Source organism: Rhea americana, unplaced genomic scaffold (genome assembly GCF_003343005.1).
Source record: "Rhea americana isolate MKP2758 unplaced genomic scaffold, rheAme1 scaffold_403, whole genome shotgun sequence".
Taxonomy (NCBI): domain Eukaryota; kingdom Metazoa; phylum Chordata; class Aves; order Rheiformes; family Rheidae; genus Rhea; species Rhea americana.
Genome location: NW_028186539.1, coordinates 30,903 through 50,993, shown reverse-complemented (window position 1 = coordinate 50,993; position 20,091 = coordinate 30,903). Strand labels below are relative to the sequence as shown.

The window sequence follows — 20,091 nt, the reverse complement described above, 5'->3', positions numbered from 1 at the left end:
GCAGGAGATAAGTTTCTTCTTGAGTCCCACAGGCAATCAGCAGATGCTGTGATGCTGTGAATCAGAGGATTAGTGAAGTATACTTGAGTTGCAAACAGAAAAGTAACATGTATGCTATAGAAAAGTAAGTGGCTTTGGAAGACATTGTTAAAATATGTGTCCAGAGTGAGAACCTGGCAATGTTAATACCTTTTCTAGTACCCTTTCCCCCACATCTGGGGCAGGGAAGATGCTTCCCTGGCCCCTGAGGCAGGGAAGCCTCAAAACTGCAATTTGTATCCATGTACTTGTTTTTAGAATAGCTTGAATTCATGAACTGCTGCAGATTTTGACCACCTGGTTTCAATTAGATTGTCTTTTTTAGAAGCGTAATTATTGGCAAAATTATAGAGGTATTTTCATGCTAATAACCTCTCTCTTTTCCCCATATTTCAGGGGGCTCAGAGCTTCAAATTTTATCCATAAGCTCGTTCTTAAATGAAAAGGAAATTCATTTGCCAGTGGTGGAGTTTCTCATGTGGATGACTTGCTGTCTTGGGATCATCAAAGGCCTAACCTTTTACTTCCACTACTCTCCATTCTCTTTTCATCAAAGATGTAAAATATTTGGACAGTGGCTTCCTATCAAGGAGTAAAAGAGCTCAGCTGAAGCAATGGAGAACACTTAGACCTGCTCATTGAAATCATGGCCCCATATTATTATTGTTATTATCGTTGCTATTATTTACTGGCTGTTGAACTGTTAGAGAAATAGCACGAAACTAATCCAGAAAGTGGATATGCCACAGACAGCAGCTGTGACACAGATCACAGTATGCTGGGAAATTTAATTCAATGTTCTGATTTTATGCAATAAGTTTTAATAACTGCATTATCAGTTATGGGGTACCTACCCTGAGATTTACCTGTGAAAGGCCTGTTGCCTCTTCTTTTTTATCACAAGTTTCAGTTTAAAGAATAGCTCTTTTGTCTTACCAAACCATGTAACTGGAACCAGAAGAGAGAAGGCTAAGGTATAATATATATTTTTTTTCTTTTTATCTCTTCACAGTCAAATCTGTACCCCACAGTGGGTCTGCAGACGCCAGGAGAAATAGTTGATGCCAACTTTGGACAGCAGCCATTTGTGTTTGACATTGAGGACTACATGAGGGAGTGGCGAGCGAAGATTCAGGGCACCATTAAGCGGTTTCCCATAGGAGACAGACTAGGCGAGTGGCAAGCCATGCTGCAGAAGTAAGTTGTTGCATTGCTGTTCAGCTTCTTTTGTTCTGATAGGCTTTAAGTGCTTTTTTTTTCATACGTATTTAGAGTTTCTTAGAGCAAAGAACTACCAATCAGTGTATTTTGCTTAAATGTAATATGCATTGCTCTACCTTGTTTTGCTATTTAATTGCCCTGCCTCTGTAGAAGACTGCTGTTTAAAATTTTAAAGGATATGGGAGAAGTTTTCAGCCAATGACTCTGCAAAAGCTTGCAAGAATGGAAGATCACACAGTCTGAGAAGATGCACTGGGAAAGGGGGAGTGGAGAAGAAGCCATAAGAATTCTATATTGTATGAAAAAAAGTTATGACATAAGTTAGCTGGATACAGAAATGAAAGAACAAAGAATGGCCTAAATCAAAGGCTCTCAGACTAAGCCAAACTGAAAACACAATAATGGCCCTTTATACTTTTCTGAATCCTGAATGCCATCTCTGATCATCCCATTCCAAGAGGATTGAGAGGACTATAGCAGGTTCAGTCAAGACAAGAATTATCAAGGGTCAGGAGTATCTTCAGTTTGAATAAAGACAATGCGGAATAAGGCTCCACAGCCTGGAGGAGGTAACTGAGGGAGATGGACAGTATTTGTGTGTCAGTCATTTAAGCCCTGAAGAGTGAGACAAGAGTGATTATTCACTGTTTCTCAAAACAAGAATTAGAGAACAAAGATCTCTGGGCTTTTCTTTCTTTTTTTTTTTTTTTTTTTTTTTTTTTTTCTTAGAAATTAAATATTTCATTACAAATCTTTGTGAAGCACATGGTTAAAGTGTTGCAGAGCGTGCTGCATGAAATTATTGTGGTCTAAGAATAAATAAATTTTAAAAGATACACATTGAAACATTCACACTAATTCATGGAGGCTGTTCCGTTGTTATATTTTACCCCCCCTCCAAATTTGTAGCTATTACTCTGTCTCAACTCACTGAACTGCTGATTATTGCTATTTAATTACCACAGATAACTTTCTGCCCTTTTTACTATATTCTTTCCTTAAACGCTTGTCACTGTCTCATCCAGGAGACTTACATGCAGTAACAATTGGATCGATGTGACCATTCTTGTTTTCTGCCAGTCTTGTATTAGTCATTTGCAGATAATTAGGCTGACCAACAAAGACTCTGAAGAACACCTAATACTAATACCTGTTTTCAAGCAAATTAGGAGCCTGTAGGAGAGTCTGTAGGCCAACAGAGAATTGAAGTATAAAAAGGGGAAGGTATATACCTTGGGGAAGGTAAGACCACAACAGAGAAGTTAAATGAATTCTTTGCCTGTGTGTTTAGTGTGGCAGAAAAAGGATAATTTGTCATGCTGGCACCCTTCTTTCTGAGGGACTCGACAGAGGATATGTTTGGGATTGAAGGTGAGCTTCTGGCTGTGGAATGAAGTTTCTCTCTGGAAAAACCTTTGTCCAAGAGGAGGAGGAGGTGTTGCATATGATGTCATGTTTCATGAAGAGTTTCAGAAGAGAAGCAGCGAGCAGTGGGCTGAGAGAACCTTGATGTCTGTCTTGGATAAATTTGTAGGGATGCTACTGAGGGTATGTTTTCTGAGCGCATGGAGAAATAGGATGTGACCTTTATGAAGGGGAGCCGGCAGACCTGTAGATAAGGTTCTTGGGCTGCTGTCTTTGTCTTGGAAGTCCAGAAGACTTTTGGGATATTCCCTTGCTATGGAGATTGGAGGGAACTATCCTGATGTGGATAAAGAAAGAGTTGTTAAAAAGAGAGGGGAGAGAGAGAGAGAGAGAGAGAGAGAGAGATTCTCAAAGTGGCCATAGAGTTCTGCTTGGATGTGTGTTGGTGTCTGTACTGTTAAGCACATTCAGAGATGAGTTGGAGAAGGCATTGAACAGTCAAATGACACAGTTTGAGGATACCGAGGCTAGCAAAGTGAAAGATTGTTGAGAGGAGTGACCTTCCAAAGGTGAGTGATCAGTGTGATCAGGCAGTGAGATGGCAGAGTCTGCACAATAGAAGGAGATCAGTGCATATGGGTGGAATGAATTGTAACTTTACAGATAGACTGACGATGGACTTTGAACTGACTGTGACTCTTCAGGAGTGAGATCTTTGGGTTATGATGAATTATTGCATTCAAATATCAGCTCATTTTTTGGTAGTGAGCAAAAAAAATGGAATACTAGGATTTATAAGGGGAAAAATAGAGGACAAAAACCATCTTGTAACTGTGTTACAGTGTGAACTATGTAACTGTGGAGTACCCCTRATTTGAATACTCTATGATGTTTGGGTTCTTTAATCTCCAGAAGTACCTAGTAGAGGGGAAAAAAGCATGGAGAAAAACAGTATTTGCAAAGGTATGGAATGACTGTTAGGCAAAAGAGAAGTATACTGTCCCTTGGCATTGGAAGGAGATGGTTTTGAGGGGTAGTTCGGAGGTTTACCAAAAGTCTTGAATAGCCTGGAGAAGGTGACAGAGGAACCAAACTCTTTTTCCTAGTGCAAGGACTAAAGGGCATCAAATTAAGTTAACAAGATGGCAAGTTCAGAATAAGCTAAAGGACTTTTTTTCGTATAGCAATTACTTAAAGCTGCAAGATTCTCTACCACTGAATACTGTGAAAACTACACAAATTCAAAAAGTGGCTGGACAGGTTAGTAAAAGAAAAATCTATCAGGGGCTGTCACGACTAGAGATACCACCTGTAGGACAAAGTCTCTGGCAAATCAGGGAAGCTGGAAGGATTTTGTGGAGAAATATTGTTTCATACAAGTCTTTGTTCCTTTATTTTATTCTAGGCATTTCTTTTTGCCAGTTGGAAGGTTACAAGATACTGGGCTAACTGGATGATTGCTTCTTGTTCAGTCTGGATGCACTTAGAGTCTTAACATTCTGACGTACTTGATTGTTGTCTGTATGAGGTCATTATGCTTTCCGTAAAACATCTTGACAGGCTGTGGAGAGAGTTAAGGATCTGCCTTTGGAAAGATTGCTTAGCACTCCTTCTTTCCCCCTCTTCCCTCCCCCCCCAAAAAAAAGAAAGGGGGGGGGAGGGAGGAGAGAGAACAAAACAGTGAAGAGCTTCATTGATATTTCAATGGGAACACTTAAATGCTTAGTTCTTAGGGCACAAAATGCATCTTATTCAGTGAAAAGTACACACCCTGCATTTTGGAACATCAAACCACCTATACTGGGTCAGAGTACTGGTCCATCAAGCTTTGTTTTATGAATATGTCAATAGCATAGGTTCCTGTGGGACTCCATTTTCCCTCCCTGGGAAAACTAACCATTTTTTTTCTCATTTTATTATTTAACTGAGTATTTAGCTGTGTTAGGACCTTCCGTCCTATCACATGGTAGCATAGTGTTTTTGAGAGCCTTTGCTGAAAGATTCTGCAAAATACCTTTGGACAACGAAGTAGTCTGTACCAGCCAGATCTGTATTCTATGTGTTTCCTGATTCCTTTTCAAAATTTCACCTTCTGCTGCAGTAGGACCAGTGTAGACTGTGTGCTGGAGTTGTAGTGGTTGCTGATGTAGAGCTCTTCATATCTCCTTTGGGATTATTTCTAAAAATCAGCATTATGTTTTACATCTTCCTCCTCTTCCTAGGCAGTTTTAAGCAATTTTAACATGGGGCTTATACCTCATGTTAGCAGTCTAGCTGTTTCATCTTTAGAGCTTTTAGGCCAGTATTGTCTGTCTTGTGGCTTTGGTAGGATTGTTTGCATCTTACTTGTTCTGTAACTCTGCAATTAAGCATCATGAGTAGACTCACCTTCCCTTCAAAGATTTTCCTCCCTGACAAATCCTGAAAGGCTTAATCTTAGAGAAGCTGTCTCTAGGGAAAACTTGCTATAGGGAATGCCTCTCTTGAGGGAAGAGGAAGAATTATTGTAGCATCATTTTTGATCTGTGTTGTGCTTCTAGATAAGCCATCACAAGAAAGGCTGATTAAGTGCTTCAAACCTTGAAAGGGAGACAAATGGACAACTAGTTTTCTTTGTTATAGTCTTGTAGGAGCTCTAATCTTTTTAGGTCTTACCATGAAGAATCCAGGTAGGAGTCATATGAAACTTGAGATCAGCTAGTAGGGTTGACTGTGGGAGAAGGAACTGCATGAATCCCTATTTCTGGTGATGCAGGAGGATTCAACGTTGTTCATTTGACAGTCTAAATGATTGCATGCCAGAAGGAGGAGAGATGTACCTAATGTATACAGAGAAGTGTGCAGTCAATTTTGATTTGTAGAAGAAAAGCGATAGACAGTGTAAGTCTCTCTGCCACCACCATGACCTCTCTGGCTGAAAGAATCACCAGTAGATGCAGCACACAGATTGGTGCTGTTGGAATATCTTGAGAGCAGAAGTGCCGAAATTACAAGTATGGTTCCTATATGGTAAAAGCTATTACTTTTGCCTTTGATTAGTTCAACTGTCTGGGACAAAAGACGAATCACAGGAGATCATGGGTTTCTGGAAGGTGTTTTTGTCTGCATGAACGTGTTACGTAGCCGACATTGGAGAGCAATAATGTTCCCCTAGAACTTCAGGAGAGGTATCCTCAGATGCAAAAATGCTACCGAATAGAGAGTATACAACATTTTGCTATAGTAAGTAGTTGACTAATCCAACTGATAAGTCATTGCTGAAAATCTTGACCAGCTTATTACACTGCTCTGTACCAACACAGAGGACTTTTCTGTGATACTAGGGACAGAAGGACCACAGGGAGGAACTCAGTTTTCCCATGGCTTTGTAGAACATTTAAATCCATGCAGCAGTGAGCCCCTGACTCTGGCTGCTGACTTAAACTGAAATGAATGTTGGCCTTCCCTGGCCAGTTCTTGCCAGCCTGGATTGGTATGCTCAGTGCTTCAGCCTAGTTGCACGAGGGCCATCTGGTTGCTGTGCTTGACAGTGAGACGTGTGTGTTCTATCAAGCCTGTTTATACTGTACTACATCTGTATGTGGGTGCATCTTGGAATAAGAAGATTTGCAAAGGGCATGTCTTGTACAGACAGTGATCAGAAAGAGTTCTGCAGTGATTCCTGGGCAAGCTTTAAAAATTGGAAACCTGCTTGCAGTGTTAGACACTTGGAAGTTATTGCAGACTCCTAAAATACTTCTTTTCTGTATTGAAATGACCAGGCCTGTGTTTGGAACCACTTCCTGACTGGGCTGAATATATACGAGCTTCACTGTTAAAAGTCTATTTTGGGATTAATCACTAGAAGCTTTGAAACACTGGGATTTCAGGTTTCATTGAAGCCCAGTTAGCATTAACATTTACCTGACATATCCTGAGAAGACACTGAAGTAAATGATTCAGAGATTGGCTATTCAGAAAGACATATTGTTGTGTTAATTTTCTGACAATGATTTCCTTTTTTTCCTCCACTTAACATTTTATGGAAACACAACTTTAAAATGTGTTCATGTTTTAAAAGCAATGCTAACAGTCCACTCCTTGTAAATAAGCAGATGAAAAGGTCTGTGAATGTGTAGAATTCATAAGCAGATTCAATTATCAATTGAATAATTGCTGACAAAACAAGTGATAAAAGGAAAGTGATTCAGGACCAGAAAACTTTTTCCAGATCTACCTGAAAACCATAAACATCTCTGAGTTTTGAATTTCCTGTTTATATGGGAGGAGGAATCTGCATCTCTGTTGCTAACAGGTTGCTGGCAGTAACACAGTGCAGATCTCTCCCAAATACTCTTGGACAGCGGTAATTATATAAGTGCTGTCTGTTTTCTGTGTATTGTATGTTATGAGGACTTTTTTATTATTTTTTTTTTGCTTATTGTCGTCGGTTGCCAATCTTGTAGATTAGCACTGTAGCACTGTCTAGACCCCAAAGTAGAATCCTGATTATGTCAGAGTTTGGTCACTGAAATTGCAACTTCTGTCATATTGGTGTTTTTTTTCTCCAGTCTGGTTACCATATTTTACTAATGCCTGTACTTCTGTTTATATTTTTTTATTTTCTAGTATGGTTTCTTCATATTTGGTTCATCATGGGTACTGTTCAACAGCAGCTGCCTTTGCCAGAGTAACAGACACTACAATCCAGGAAGAGCAGACCTCAATAAAGAATAGACAAAGTAAGTCTCTTGGGCAGCTGTTCCCAAAGTGTAGCATGCTGACTACACATTACCTTCAGGACTCTGTGGTGCTGTAACTACAGGAGATCTAGAAATGAAAGTGGCTAGGTCAATTTATTTCTGTTGGAACATGATGGGAATTACAGAAACATAGTTTTGATGGTAAAATTATGTTTTACATAGAGATACAGAGAGTGGGGAAACAATCCCATGCTGTAGTTTAAGCCCCCAGATCCAATGAGAGTACTAGCAGATTCTTCCTCATTTTCACATTTTTTTCTCCTCTTAGTGCATCATAAACAAAATGTGGAGGTCACTCAGTTCTCCGTAGCCCTTGCACAAGGGCTGTAAGTGGGGAGCTATGCGAGAACTTCTTTCTGTAACTGCTCTGGCCATTCTTGTTGGTCCGTCTTGTGGGTCATTTGCTTTCCTTTTGCTTTCAGGAATACAGAAGCTAGTATTAGCCGGCAGGGTGGGAGAGGCTATAGAAGCCACCCAACAACTCTATCCTGGCCTCCTAGAACATAATCCCAACCTCCTCTTCGTGTTAAAGTAAGTATGAATAGCCTTATACCTCCTACTCACAATACAAAGGCATTTTCTAAGGCCAAGAAATTTAATTCCTATCCAGTGTATAGGACTTCTGCAAGCAGTAACTAAGGAGACATCATTGGAGAGCATCCTGGCTCTCATGCTCCCTTTTTTCTTTCTTCCTTCCTATGAAATCAGGTGTCGGCAATTTGTGGAGATGGTGAATGGAACAGACAGTGAAGTACGTTGTTTCAGTGCCCGCAGCCCCAGATCCCAGGACAGTTACCCTGGGTCTCCCAATTTAAGTCCTAGACGTGGATCAAACAACTCACATGTTCATAGTACTGGTAAGTGTTTTTCCTCTATCTCCTGGTGAGAGGAGTGAGTGCTAAAGATGGGCTGCTGTATAAAATCACCTGCTACTTTTTGTGCATTTTTCTGTGAAATACTCCCCATTTTTCTGATTACCAGCTGAAATGTCATACTGTTATCATAGGTGTGTCTATGCTCTTATGGAATTGGTCTTGCATTAGTTACTTTCTACAAACAATTGTCTGCAGAGCAGATTTTAAAGGCAGTTTTCTAGTGTAGCTATCATGTGACTCAGTGTTTCACAGAACAAACTGTAAGCAGAAGCCTGGAAAAGAAGCCTGTCTCCTGTACCTTGAGGTCTGCAAGAGAGAATTGTTTTTGTATAGGGGCCTTTCGATCTGAAGAACTGCCACCACCTCCTCAGTCTGAACAGATGATGCGCTGTTGTGGCCCACTGGGCAAAAAAGTTAGTGGGATGGCTTGCATAAGAGGTCCTTCTCCCAAGGACCATATCTTATAAGCTCTGGACATGTGAAAAGGGAACGATTCTATTCCTGCAAAACCCAATTCTGAAACATCAACTCTTTGCAATTTGGGGAATAAAACTTTAGGAGCTGAAGCAGAAAGAGCAAGGTGAACAAGGAGACACAAAGTATGTTTGCTAGGTAATTGCTGATYAAGGCTTTGAAGACAGAATGGGCTAAGCAGTCTGACCTGGGGAGCCCCTGAAAACATTTTGTGTGACTTCACTGATCCTTGAGCTACTTGCAGTCTTCTAAGTATGTTTACTTGTACTTCTGCTGCTATCTGTGAAAAGCTCTGGATATGCAAACTATACAAACATTTAAGGGAAAGGAAGATGATTATTGAAGTACCTCCAAGCTGTCACCTTCCCAAACCAGTATCTTTATTTTCCTATATTGTGTTGCAGAAACCATTGCTACATTTCTTTGACTAGGTAGTCAGAATGTCTGTAGATGAAGCTAACTCCATGTGCCTGTAGAACCTCTTGATAATATATATTTTCAACCGAGAAATGCTTACATAAGAATAGCTGCAAAGGCAAGGCAGCATTCATGTACGTTTGTCTTCATAAGCTGGACACAGACTTCCACAGCTCTCCCTGTCAGAACTTTGTGCTTTCGAGATAACGATATTTTCTTCAGTCGATGTTTCAAAGAATAAACAGGGCTGTTGTGCGCAATCTGCTGCATGTTTTTTTCTGTCATTGAAATATACAAAATGACGTGTTGTGTGAGTGTGTTGTGTTTTGCAATGATAAAAATATGAATAAATTCCCAAGCTATAAATCTAACTGTGGAATCAGCTGATGAACTTGAATCTAACACTGTCAGTCCTGGAGAAACAGCTGTGCCAGGTTGGATCATCTAGTGTAGTATCCTGTACTCAATATTGGTTACCTAAGGATCAGGGCAGGCCATTAGTGATGTTTTTCCAAAATATTCTTCGAGCTTCTAGTGATTGGCAGTTGTCTTGGCTTTTAGTAGCCTATGTAAATTTAGCTAGCCGTTTTTGAATCTGTACAAAACATGCAGTAACTACCAAAAGTTTATTTTGTGTCCTGTGGCAGGGAATTCCATAGCTTGATAGGTACATGTTGCATGTGGGATTAGATCAGATTTCAAGGCTGACTTGCCTTTCAGTGATGTTGGTTACTGCTGAATCACAGGGTCAGCCTGTGATTTTAAAAGAATTGTTGTTAACTGCTGAGTACTGTGTAAATCAAGTGTATCCCTAATGTAAGGTGAGTTGTGAAAGGCCTGGAAAGTTCTTCTGCTTTTAGTGTCCTCCTTGTGGCCCAGTTTTCTCCTTTTGCAGTTTCATTGTAAGGAGGAAAACTTGGGTTTATGAGAGAAGAAAAGAGTTTGTAAACATGAGATTCGCACTTCGTATTTCAGCAATGAGTTCTGTGTTTTTCTGAGCTGGTTCTGCTGATCTCTTATCAATTTCTTATGCTTGCTTAAGCTCAGATGTTGCTGGTGCACTATGGGTTACATGAATCCCATTAAATTGAATAAGGATGAATCTTAAATTAAGATCTGCAGTCTTACTTTGCTTCCTTTGGGGCTGTCTTCTCTTGCTAAATTGCTGACTTCACAGTAGAGTGATATAGTCGGTCTGGTCTCATTTTTCCCTTCCTTCTTGGCTTTTAGGAGCAGATAGTCCAACCTGTAGCAATGGAGTCTTGTCCACAAAAATCAAACAGAGCTGTAGTAAATACCCAGCACTGAGTTCATCGTCTTCATCTTCCTCTTCATCTTCCCCCTCATCTGTGAACTACTCTGAGTCCAATTCTACAGATTCTACCAAATCTCAGCAGCATAGTAGTACGAGTAACCAAGAAACCAGGTATTTTTTTACTTTCTTTGTTGATACCTGAAGTGGGTGAAATGGTGGGAAACAACTCAGTCTGCTTTTTGAAAAGCCATCAGGGCATCTTCCCTGCTTTTCTGAACAGCAGAGTAATACTTTGTCACTACAAGGTCCCYGCTCCAAGCGGAGACAGGTCTGTCTCTGTTCCCTGTTCTGGCTTGGGCTGTGGAGGCTATCTCATAAGGAATAATAAGGATGCTCTTGGTTCAAACACCAAGCTGTCCTATTGAACTGATGCCATCAGTTCCCCACACGATGGTTTGCCCAGGAGCTCTGTCTGTTTGTGTTGCTGATGCAGCAGCTGGTGGGTTATGCTGATGTTTAGCTCACCTGCCCTTTAGAAGGTGAAGGAACTGCTCAAGTGATTACAGGATTTGAGAATTGTCCTCTTCTTGAGTGTTTTTCCTGGACTACCTCTATTGAGGTGAGCTTCTGAACCAGTGGTAATTTGTTGCATATTTGTGACAGCAGATCAGACTTAGCCTCTCTTCTCCAAGAAGCTGTAGGCAGTCCAAGGAGAGCAGAGGATAATTACTGCTGCATTTACTGGAGTGTGGAGTATATGAAGAAGTGATGAGAACCGAGCTCCCTTTGGGCTCACTTTTCAGGTTGCTATTGCAGAGCTGTCTGGGGACTAACTGGAGCAGAGGAAATCTTTGTAATTAGTAGGGTCTCTTGCTAGTTGCAGCTGGCATTTGCTCTTTCTGTATTGCACTGAACAGTTTGCAGGACAGTTTGTAGTCTCTATCTTGATCTCCCAAGAGGCATACTGCATGTAACTGAGTGAGAAACACCTGTTTGGGCTCAACGAACTGCCTTCCAGAATCATCTGGTAATGCTGGATTTATGCTGAGTGTTTTTGAAATGTGGAGCCCAAGTTATAGCAAGATTGTCTCATCATTCAGTTTTCTGAGTTAATCAGCAATCTCATGCAGATAACTGTCTTCAATATTTAAACCTAGAATCCTTATATGTTCTGTGTTGCCCTTTTTGTAAGGGTTGATGGCTTATCATGCTATCTTCAGCCAAGATTTCTCTCCTGTTTGTTTAGTATGTTATCTGTTGTCTGGCTGCTATTCACTGCTCCAGAGGTGACTGCTTCCTGAAATGAAAGTTTATAAGCACTCTGCACTTGTCATTATGATATGCATTTTCAGAATAGAAACCTGTTTCATAAGGTGCCTCCTGAAGTCTGCAACAATTTTTGCTATACTGAGTTAGACTATCTTGTTCTCTGCAATCTGTCTGGCACCTGATTTGGTTTACTGTCTATTGCTGGGCATCATCTGTCATCTGAGCTCTTCGTTTCTTTCCTTTCTAATTTAGATATCTGGCCTTTCTTTCCTTCTTTTACCTCAGTGACAGTGAGATGGAAATGGAGGCTGAGCATTACCCCAATGGAGTCCTGGAAAACTCATCCACCAGGATAATGAATGGCACCTACAAACATGAAGAAATCCTACAGACAGATGAATCCAGCATGGGTAGGGCCTAACAGGCAGGATCTCTGTTGCCTGTTGCACAGAAAGTTGAAGGGGTAAAGGGTAATAGAAAGAGCTGGTATCAGGAATTAAAGATATGATTGGATTGTAGGAAGGGGACCTTTTGGGTCTCTTTCACAGCCCCGGTGAATGAAGTTCTCAAGATATCTAACTCACAGGGAACGTGAATCTGTCTTAGAATTAAAACTAGATTTGGATTTTTGTAGTCTCAGAGAAGCTCTGATGTTGTTGTGGAACAGGGGAATCAACAGGAGTCAAAGGTTTGTTTAGTACTGGTCATGAATTCCAGCCCAGAGTAGTCTTGGTGGTTCTACCAGCAGAGGAAAAGAATTAAGCTATGAAAAGCTGTCTGATTCCCCATTTCAAAATGTCCCCAACACAGTGTGGTCCAATCACAGTCATCTATGACTGTCCTGTTTGTGAGTACTTTAGCTGAGAGGGAGAGGATATCTCAGTTGCACTCCCTCTGAAACTGGGAATTTGTCCACTTCTGATGGGTCCTGTGGCTAGCTGACACTGGGAAGCTGGTATTGTGGGTATCTAGGGCAGAAAGTTTTTAGAGTCCAGCATTTGTTAGACCAGGGATTTGGGTGTTGTATGTGCTGTATTACACACATATAAAGGCAACAGAGCTAGAGTAGCAACCTCCAGTGACTTTATTAGAAGATTTGATTTGAGGACAGTCCTTGACCATTAAACAAACTGAGTTCAAGTTTTGCCATGTACCAAACAGATGCCATAAAAAAACCCTTCTGGCTCTTGTGGTGCATGACTTAAAAAAAACCCCAAAACTTCCACTTGCATAAATGCATGAATTTAGAACAAGGAGCACCTGTCTGCTCATGAAGGGGGAGCAATTTGTGGCTAGGAATAGAGCAGCATGACACAGAGTGAGCAAAGGTGGGGAATGAGAGACAATTCTCTACTGTCTTTCCTCTAGAAGACAACTGCCCTCAGAGACAACTTTGTGGAGGGAACCATGCTGCCACAGAACGAATGATCCAGTTTGGACGGGAGCTGCAGACGCTGAGCGAGCAGCTTTGCAGAGAATATGGGAAGAATACAATGCACAAAAAGATGCTTCAGGTAAGTGAGCTATAGGCTGCATCACAGCAGTTCTCTGGGCTAAGACTGGAGTTGTAGCTTCCCTTGTAGACCTATAGGTGGTGCCTACTAATGCATCTGGAGAAGAGGAGGGAGCCAGTGTGGGAATTAGGAGGTCAAACTGAGTTAACATGAAGCATCTAGACCAGCAGGAGAGAGGAAGTGCAGCTCCTGCCTGCCTTCTTGAGGCAACTGTGTGCTTCTCTCCAGGTGAAATTCCATCTGCTTTCCTGTCCTGACTCTCTTGCGAGGTAGAGAGGACACTCTCTTGATCCACTCTCTTGATGACCTAGTGGGCAGATGCTGCCAAGAGGAAAAGGGCCATTTCTTTTCAGAAGATAGGCACCTGTCACCTTGGTGATTGCAGGAGGTGCCTTGGCTGACAGATCTGGTGTTTTTTCTGTGTATTTGCATCATATGTGACCTTACTGTGCCTTTTTGTTCTCTCTCACAGGATGCATTTAGCTTGTTAGCTTACTCTGATCCTTGGAACTGCCCTGTTGGTCAACAGCTGGACCCAATACAGAGGGAACCTGTGTGTGCTGCTCTTAATAGTGCTATATTGGGTAAGATCTGGCTTCTATGCGAGTGCTACGTACGGGACATACCAGCTCTCAGAGGCTGTCCTGTGGCAGGCAAGCCTTTGAGTATTATGAAAACTTTGGAAATATTTGTCTTTAGCTTTTGCCTCTCTTTCAATTGTTGGGGACTGAAACAGCCAGGAGGGTAGTGATGTAGGAAGACAGGCTGGAGGGAAGCCTCTACAGAACAAATGCTCCTGATCTGATCTCTTTTTGGCTCCCTTCCTTGACTCTTCCTCAGTGCTGTTTCTGAGGATTCTGCTCAGCAGTTTCATCCTATGCTTACTGAAGAAGCCAAGATTTCCTCAATGCATTTTCTGCTCCTCTTCCTTCTTGCTTTGAATCCATCTGAATCAGTTTGCTGATGTGAGCAAGGCCTCTTTCTAGGTTGCTTGAGTTGGCAGAGAGCTGTCCTGACATCTTCCTGCTCTCTGATAAGGAATGCAGTTGCTCTATTGTAGTGGCTCATAAGTGAAGTAGGTTTTCTGTAGTGTTGGCCCTAAAGCAGAGGAGGACATGAATTCCAGTTACTTCGAGCTCTTTCTGATTATGCAGAGTTAAACGTTATGTAGGGTCTGTCTTCCCTTCCAGCCTAGTCTTTGCACATTTCCATCATGTGGTATGTCTGTTGGAGCTCAGAGCATTGCTGCTAGTGTTCCATGTTGGAACCAGCACTGTGTTGATAATCCAGCCATGTTGCTCTTTCCCTTCTGGTTTTAATTGTGTTGAGAGGACCCTGCTCTGTGTTGAAAACCGTCTATAGTGTGGTTTTCTTCAGCTAGTGAGACAGCTGCTCTTTTTCTGATGAGCTTTGTTCTTTGTGTAGCTAGATGGGCCATGGTTGGATACAAGTTTGAGCAGTCCCTTGCCCTCTTCGGTATTGTCAGAGTTGGCTGTTTATGCCTGCTCTTCCATTTTACTTATGACAAGCATGGTGTTTGACAAAACAGCTTTTGTCATTACTCTCCTACATGGAGCCTGGTGTACTAAAAGCAGCAGTTTTCCCCCAATGGAAGTTTTATTCTTGTGATCAATGAGCTCTATGTTATTGCTGACCCTCCTGCCATCTTCAGCAGCTGTAGAAAAGCCCTTGGTGGAAAAATGAGTATATTAATAATAAGATTATGACCTACACCAGGCTGCAAGAAAGGGATTGTTTCTTTCCAGGCAGTCCCATGGGTCCTGTCCCCAGACCCTGCCCATGTCCTATCATTGCTCATGTGACTTCACAGGACATTTCCCAGCTGTGTTTAGCTCAATCCACCCACAGCTGGCCAAACACTCTCTACTTGTCAGCTTCTTTGTCTCATAAACCCATGTTTGAATGACATCTTTTCTGGTGGATTTGTGTGTCTCATATTGAGTGTGCAAGAAGGAGAGTTAGAGTTTGTCCTCTGGGGGAAGGAAGAGCTTGATGAGCAAATCTGTGAAGATTCGTGCTCTGTATTAATAAAGGAGTAGAAATGATATGATTTAGGGAGGAGTGTTCCTTTTCCTGATGGTCAGCATGGCCAGCTGTCCTGCAGGGTGGCTGGTGGCTGGATTTGGTGTCTGGACATGCTTTGTCACACAGATCACGAGGTGCCTCGACTAGCTCATCTGAGGATGTGTAGCAAACATGAAGTTGAAAAGAAGCTGTGACCATAGAGTTTTCTGGATCTTGGACTATAGCCTAGACCTGGACAAATGGGAGAGGGAGAGGCAACTTCAGTACTTGGGGCCAAGTACTCCTGTCTTTCCTTCCTCTTCTATGTTCTGTTCTCTCAGACTTGGAGGATTTTCTTTCAGACACTGAGGCAGCAGAAGCTGCATTGCTTTTTTCTTGTTCTGGCCCCCACAGTAACTCTTTTCAAAGATCCTATTGAGCTGTGACCCCAGGTGGGACATTTCCTGGGTGGGCAAGCCTGTGTAGGGTTTGTGGAGGAGCATCAGTGTGCCCAGCTTTACTCAGGAATAACTTTCCTCCAGAACCAGTGCATCCTGGTGGGGATGCTCTGCTTGGTGCCCATGTGGGATGTAGAGGGACCCATGTGCTAATGAGCAGCCATGCAGCCAAGGTGCCTCTTCTAAACAGATCTCTTTTTTTTTGCCCCCACAGAATCTCAGAACCTGCCAAAGCAGCCCCCACTGATGCTTGCCCTGGGCCAGGCCTCAGAATGCTTGCGGCTCATGGCTCGTGTGGGCTTGGGCTCCTGCTCCTTTGCCAGAGTAGATGACTATTTGCACTAGCCACCAGAGCAAGATGGAGTTGACATCCCTGAGTGCTGCCCTTCACCCTCCGTTGCTGCCACTACAACACCATCTCGTCTACAGCCTGACCTCCCTGGCCACGAACAGCTCCTCCAGCATGCATGTGCATATGCGCACACACACACACAGAGCCTGTGAAAGGATTGAGTTGTTTCCTCACTACATAGCTGTTCCTGACCCCAGGAGTAACTGGCAGATTTTATCTGTCTCCCTGCTATTGCTGTGGCTCCAGCAGCATTCAGTATTTTGCTGATTATTCTAATATAGCGCTTCCGATGTAGGGATTTCTCTTTATTTTGATTTGAGTTGTTTATGATGGATCCACCAGTATTTTATCTGGAGAGTTTGCTGAGCTGGTTTCTGCTGATACACTGAGGAAGCTTATCAAGTTGGTGACAGCTTGTTCTTTTCTTCCCTTCTCCCTCCATCTGTGCACATACAGCATCTTCTGTACTAGTTGCCTGAACTGTTCTTGCAGTGGCAGATTGGAGGGATTTTTTTTTTTTTATTTGAATCCTGTTTATTAAAAAGGTCTCTTCCACCTCCACAAGGTCATGGATGTATTTATTGCCCACAGCCCCAGTTTCAGCCACACACATCATACGTCACCCCAGGAGACCTGGTGAGTTGTGTCCTGTCGTGCTAGTGATGGGAATTGGAGGAGCTTGGTCTTTCAAGGTACAAGCCTCGCTAAGAGCACAGGACTCTCAAAACTTTGCATGTGGGAGAAATCTTGACATTGCTTGTGTAGTCCTTATTAACGGCTACAATGTTAAAGCATGTCATGCCCTCTAAAAAGGGGGTAGATCAAGGTCTCACATCAGCTGAAGGGCAGGGCTGACTAACTGGAAATCATCTACCGCTGTATTGGTAGGAGCAGGTCATGTTAGCCTGTAAGAAACAGTCATGGGTGCTGCCAGACTGGGTTGTCAGTTTTTGTGTTAAGCCACAAATACTTCTCTCCTGTCTATAGGAGGGCTCTTTCACTAGGACTCAGTAATAGTATTTGCTAGTCCCCCCCATGTAACACTGACCTAAATGGGCACCTCTCAATTATAGAAGTCTCTTGAAAACACTGGTCTGAACTGTACTCTTTCCTTGGAGGTCACAAATGCTAAGGTCAGGCTGTGGGTCAGGGTAGGTACTAGCTTTGTAAGATCTGATACATTCAGGAGGGAGCAGCAATGTTTTTGTAAGGATTCTTAAGATAATGATTTCAGTTTCAGGTCCAAAAGTGACTGGCAAGGGTGTATGGGTGGGTAACCTCAAAGTGCAACAGACTAATGAATCATCAATGTTGTATGTATCAGGCCCGGGGACTCATTAAAGTTATGCTAAGGTTTTTGTATTCAAACTGCTTATAAGTACTTGTAACTGATGAGGCTGTATATCAGGACTGTACACTTTGCATCCTGCAGCTTGTACTATTATGAGACTTAAGGATGGATGTGGCTGCACAAGAGGAATCATACTGTTGCACCAAAGGAATTTTACATCTGTAGCTGTTGGGAGGATGCAGGGGACCTCAAACCTAACATGTCTTTTTACTACTGTTCTTAACTTTGTTTTTTGGAAATAAAGCAACAAGATTGTATTGAGATTTGTTCTTGAAAGGGAGGATAGCCTCTGCCAAGACTCCAAGCAGCAAATGAACTTGGTGGTGTGTGGCTTGTCCTGTACCTCTCTGTGACAAGCGTGGTGACCAGTGGGAACAAAACTGTAGTTGTGCAGGAAAGCTTCAGGATACCTCTCAACAGTCGCCCAGATTTTTAAAGATTTTCTTCATTTGCAGACTTCATTTGCAGCTGAAACATAAGTTTTAAAATAAAGGCGCAGCAGGGGGACAGTTTTCTCCTGCACTGTAGAATTGGACTGTTTGTGACAGTGCTGGAGGCAAATGGCCATGGCTGTGAATGTGCAGATGGTGTTGGAGGTGGTGGGAAATGCCTATTGCTATCTTTTGGTGAAGGTATATGATGTGTAGAGGCAGTTCTGGAACTAGAATGGTCTAAGGAAGCAGGCAGCATGAGGTTTGTGGTGGAAGGTATAGCTGAAACAGACAAATGCAACTCTGAGTACCAAATCCCTCCTCCTAGGCTTGGATAGAAGTAGAGGATGACACTAAACAGAATTTAACCTTGCAATCTGCTGCTTTTGTTTCAGTTCTAGGGATGAGCTTTTGTGCCTGAAAGCTCCTCTACTTATTTTCAACTCTGCTGGTTCACACCATGAGGAATAATACCAAAACCTGGAGTCCTTATCTTACTGCAACTGCACAGGCACTTTAACTTGATGGACGAGTGTTCTTTATGGAGCCTCTATTGCTGAGCCTATCACTGCTGCCTAATGTATAACCAGTTCTCAATAGCGTTCCCAGGGCTGTTGCTGAAACTGAGGCAGCATGTAAACTTCCCCTGCTGGGTATTATTGCTTTAAGTTCTGCATTTCTCAACACAAGACTTAGAGCGCACTAATGGGCTGATTATGGGTACTTAGGTTGGAAATACTCTAGTATCTGAGTTTTGCCTTTCACATTTGGCTACTTGTACTGTTGGTCGTCATTAGCTTGCTCCTGTCTGTCTGCAGTCAAACCTCTCTTTCATCTTTATCTCTTCTGAGTTTTCTTTGGTTTTTTTGCTCCTATTCTGTGATAATTTGTGCTTCCTTGAAGCCAAGTCTGTTCTCTGTCATATACTTATGCCCACTTGGTCTCTTAGAAAAGCAGTGCTGACTGTTGTAGAGCAATTGTTTTTGTTTTAGTTTCTGCTTTGCTACAAATAACTAAGAGATGCTCCTAGATACCTGGTTACTCTCATGCCAAGAAATGTATGAAGGGATGATCTCTCTGGCTTTTCAGGAAGCCTATTGCTGTGGTGGAACACCATCTTGATATTGTATTCAGATTAATGCTGAGAGGCCACAGTCTTTATGATTGCACTTTGCAGGGCTGCATCACTCCTTCTGCCATTAACAATATGCATTACTTAGTGGCAACAGATCCCTCTAAACTAATCAGCAGTGATGTTCTTCACTTCTTGTACTCAAAGCAAGAGCACTAGGCTGGTTTGTTTTTCTTTTTTAATTTGGCTGGCTTCCTAACTGGCACAAGTGCTGCAATCAACGCACATTAATACTGTGGACTTCTTGTAGGCTCTTGTACCTGGAGTCCTGATTCTGTTTTTTTGGGGAGTGCCAAGGCTTTTCTGCTATGACGTCACTGTTCTGTGCCCCTTGCTTGTTTGTTCTTTGATTTCAAATATTCTTGCAACTTCACTAGTTGTTTTGTTTGTTGTGCTTAGATCCTGACAAATATTCCTGCTGTTTATTGTGGACAGTGTGGGGAAGATAAATGTGTTTGCAGTAAGCATGGATGTGTAGGTATAGGCTTGAATGTGTTGACTCCTAGATGAAATTTTGCACTTGGTTCTTCTCAGATTATATTTCAAAGTCCGTGAGTGTCCCTTGCTGCTCCCTGATGGTTTTTGTGTTTTATGTTTGACTACAGTGTCAGCTGAGACTTAATTTGATTTGATGCAGTCACTTTTAAAAATGAACAAAACTAAACTGAATTAAGGTCTTTAATTCTGAATAGGAGCATGACCTTACCAGGGGTTTAATACATTTAAAGAAATCCTTCTATAAAATCGATTTTGGGTTTGTTACTCCCAAGTGCCTCATGATTTGCTCAGAAGCAGATGAATAAACGAGAGAGACCTTAAGAAGAGCCTGACTGAGATTGTGAGGGGCTACTCGGATAAAACAGTATCACTTCATTTAGCAGCCCTTTGGTAAAGCCACATACATACTTGTTTGGTTTCTACCAAAGACTAGCTTTGGTATAGTCTGGCTTCCCTCTTTGTGGTGGAGGGATATGGGTCTCAGCTATGGCCCTGCATATAATGCTGGTGGCCTTGGATATGAGACTTTCGTCACATGTAGTTAACACATAAGTTGTCCTGCTGTGCTGGTTTCATATCCTAGAAGAGGAGTTTCCAAAAAACAGCCACAAACTACTCACAGTCCAGGAAACCTTTTTAGTTGTGCAGTCCCAAAAGAGGCTTTCTAATTGTG

General features: G+C 42.2%; 1 protein-coding gene across 3 annotated transcripts in view; it reads left to right on the top strand.

The window, feature by feature from the left end:
- RANBP10 (RAN binding protein 10) overlaps positions 1-16,570 on the top strand; it is a 77,117-nt gene extending 60,547 nt beyond the window's left edge. Inside the window, exons 6-14 of one of the 3 annotated variants that reach the window (XM_085314431.1) lie at positions 1,052-1,236; positions 7,234-7,346; positions 7,790-7,898; positions 8,076-8,224; positions 10,364-10,559; positions 11,910-12,067; positions 13,029-13,171; positions 13,644-13,755; positions 15,869-16,570. In XM_085314431.1, coding sequence (XP_085170557.1) covers positions 1,052-1,236; positions 7,234-7,346; positions 7,790-7,898; positions 8,076-8,224; positions 10,364-10,559; positions 11,910-12,067; positions 13,029-13,171; positions 13,644-13,755; positions 15,869-15,999 — 1,296 coding nt within the window. In that variant the 3' untranslated portion in view covers positions 16,000-16,570. Of the gene's footprint in view, positions 1-1,051; positions 1,237-7,233; positions 7,347-7,789; positions 7,899-8,075; positions 8,225-10,363; positions 10,560-11,909; positions 12,068-13,025; positions 13,172-13,643; positions 13,756-15,868 lie in introns of all 3 variants that reach the window. The other 2 variants (XM_085314429.1, XM_085314432.1) reach the window with 2 other exon arrangements.
- Positions 16,571-20,091: the final 3,521 nt, after the last annotated feature.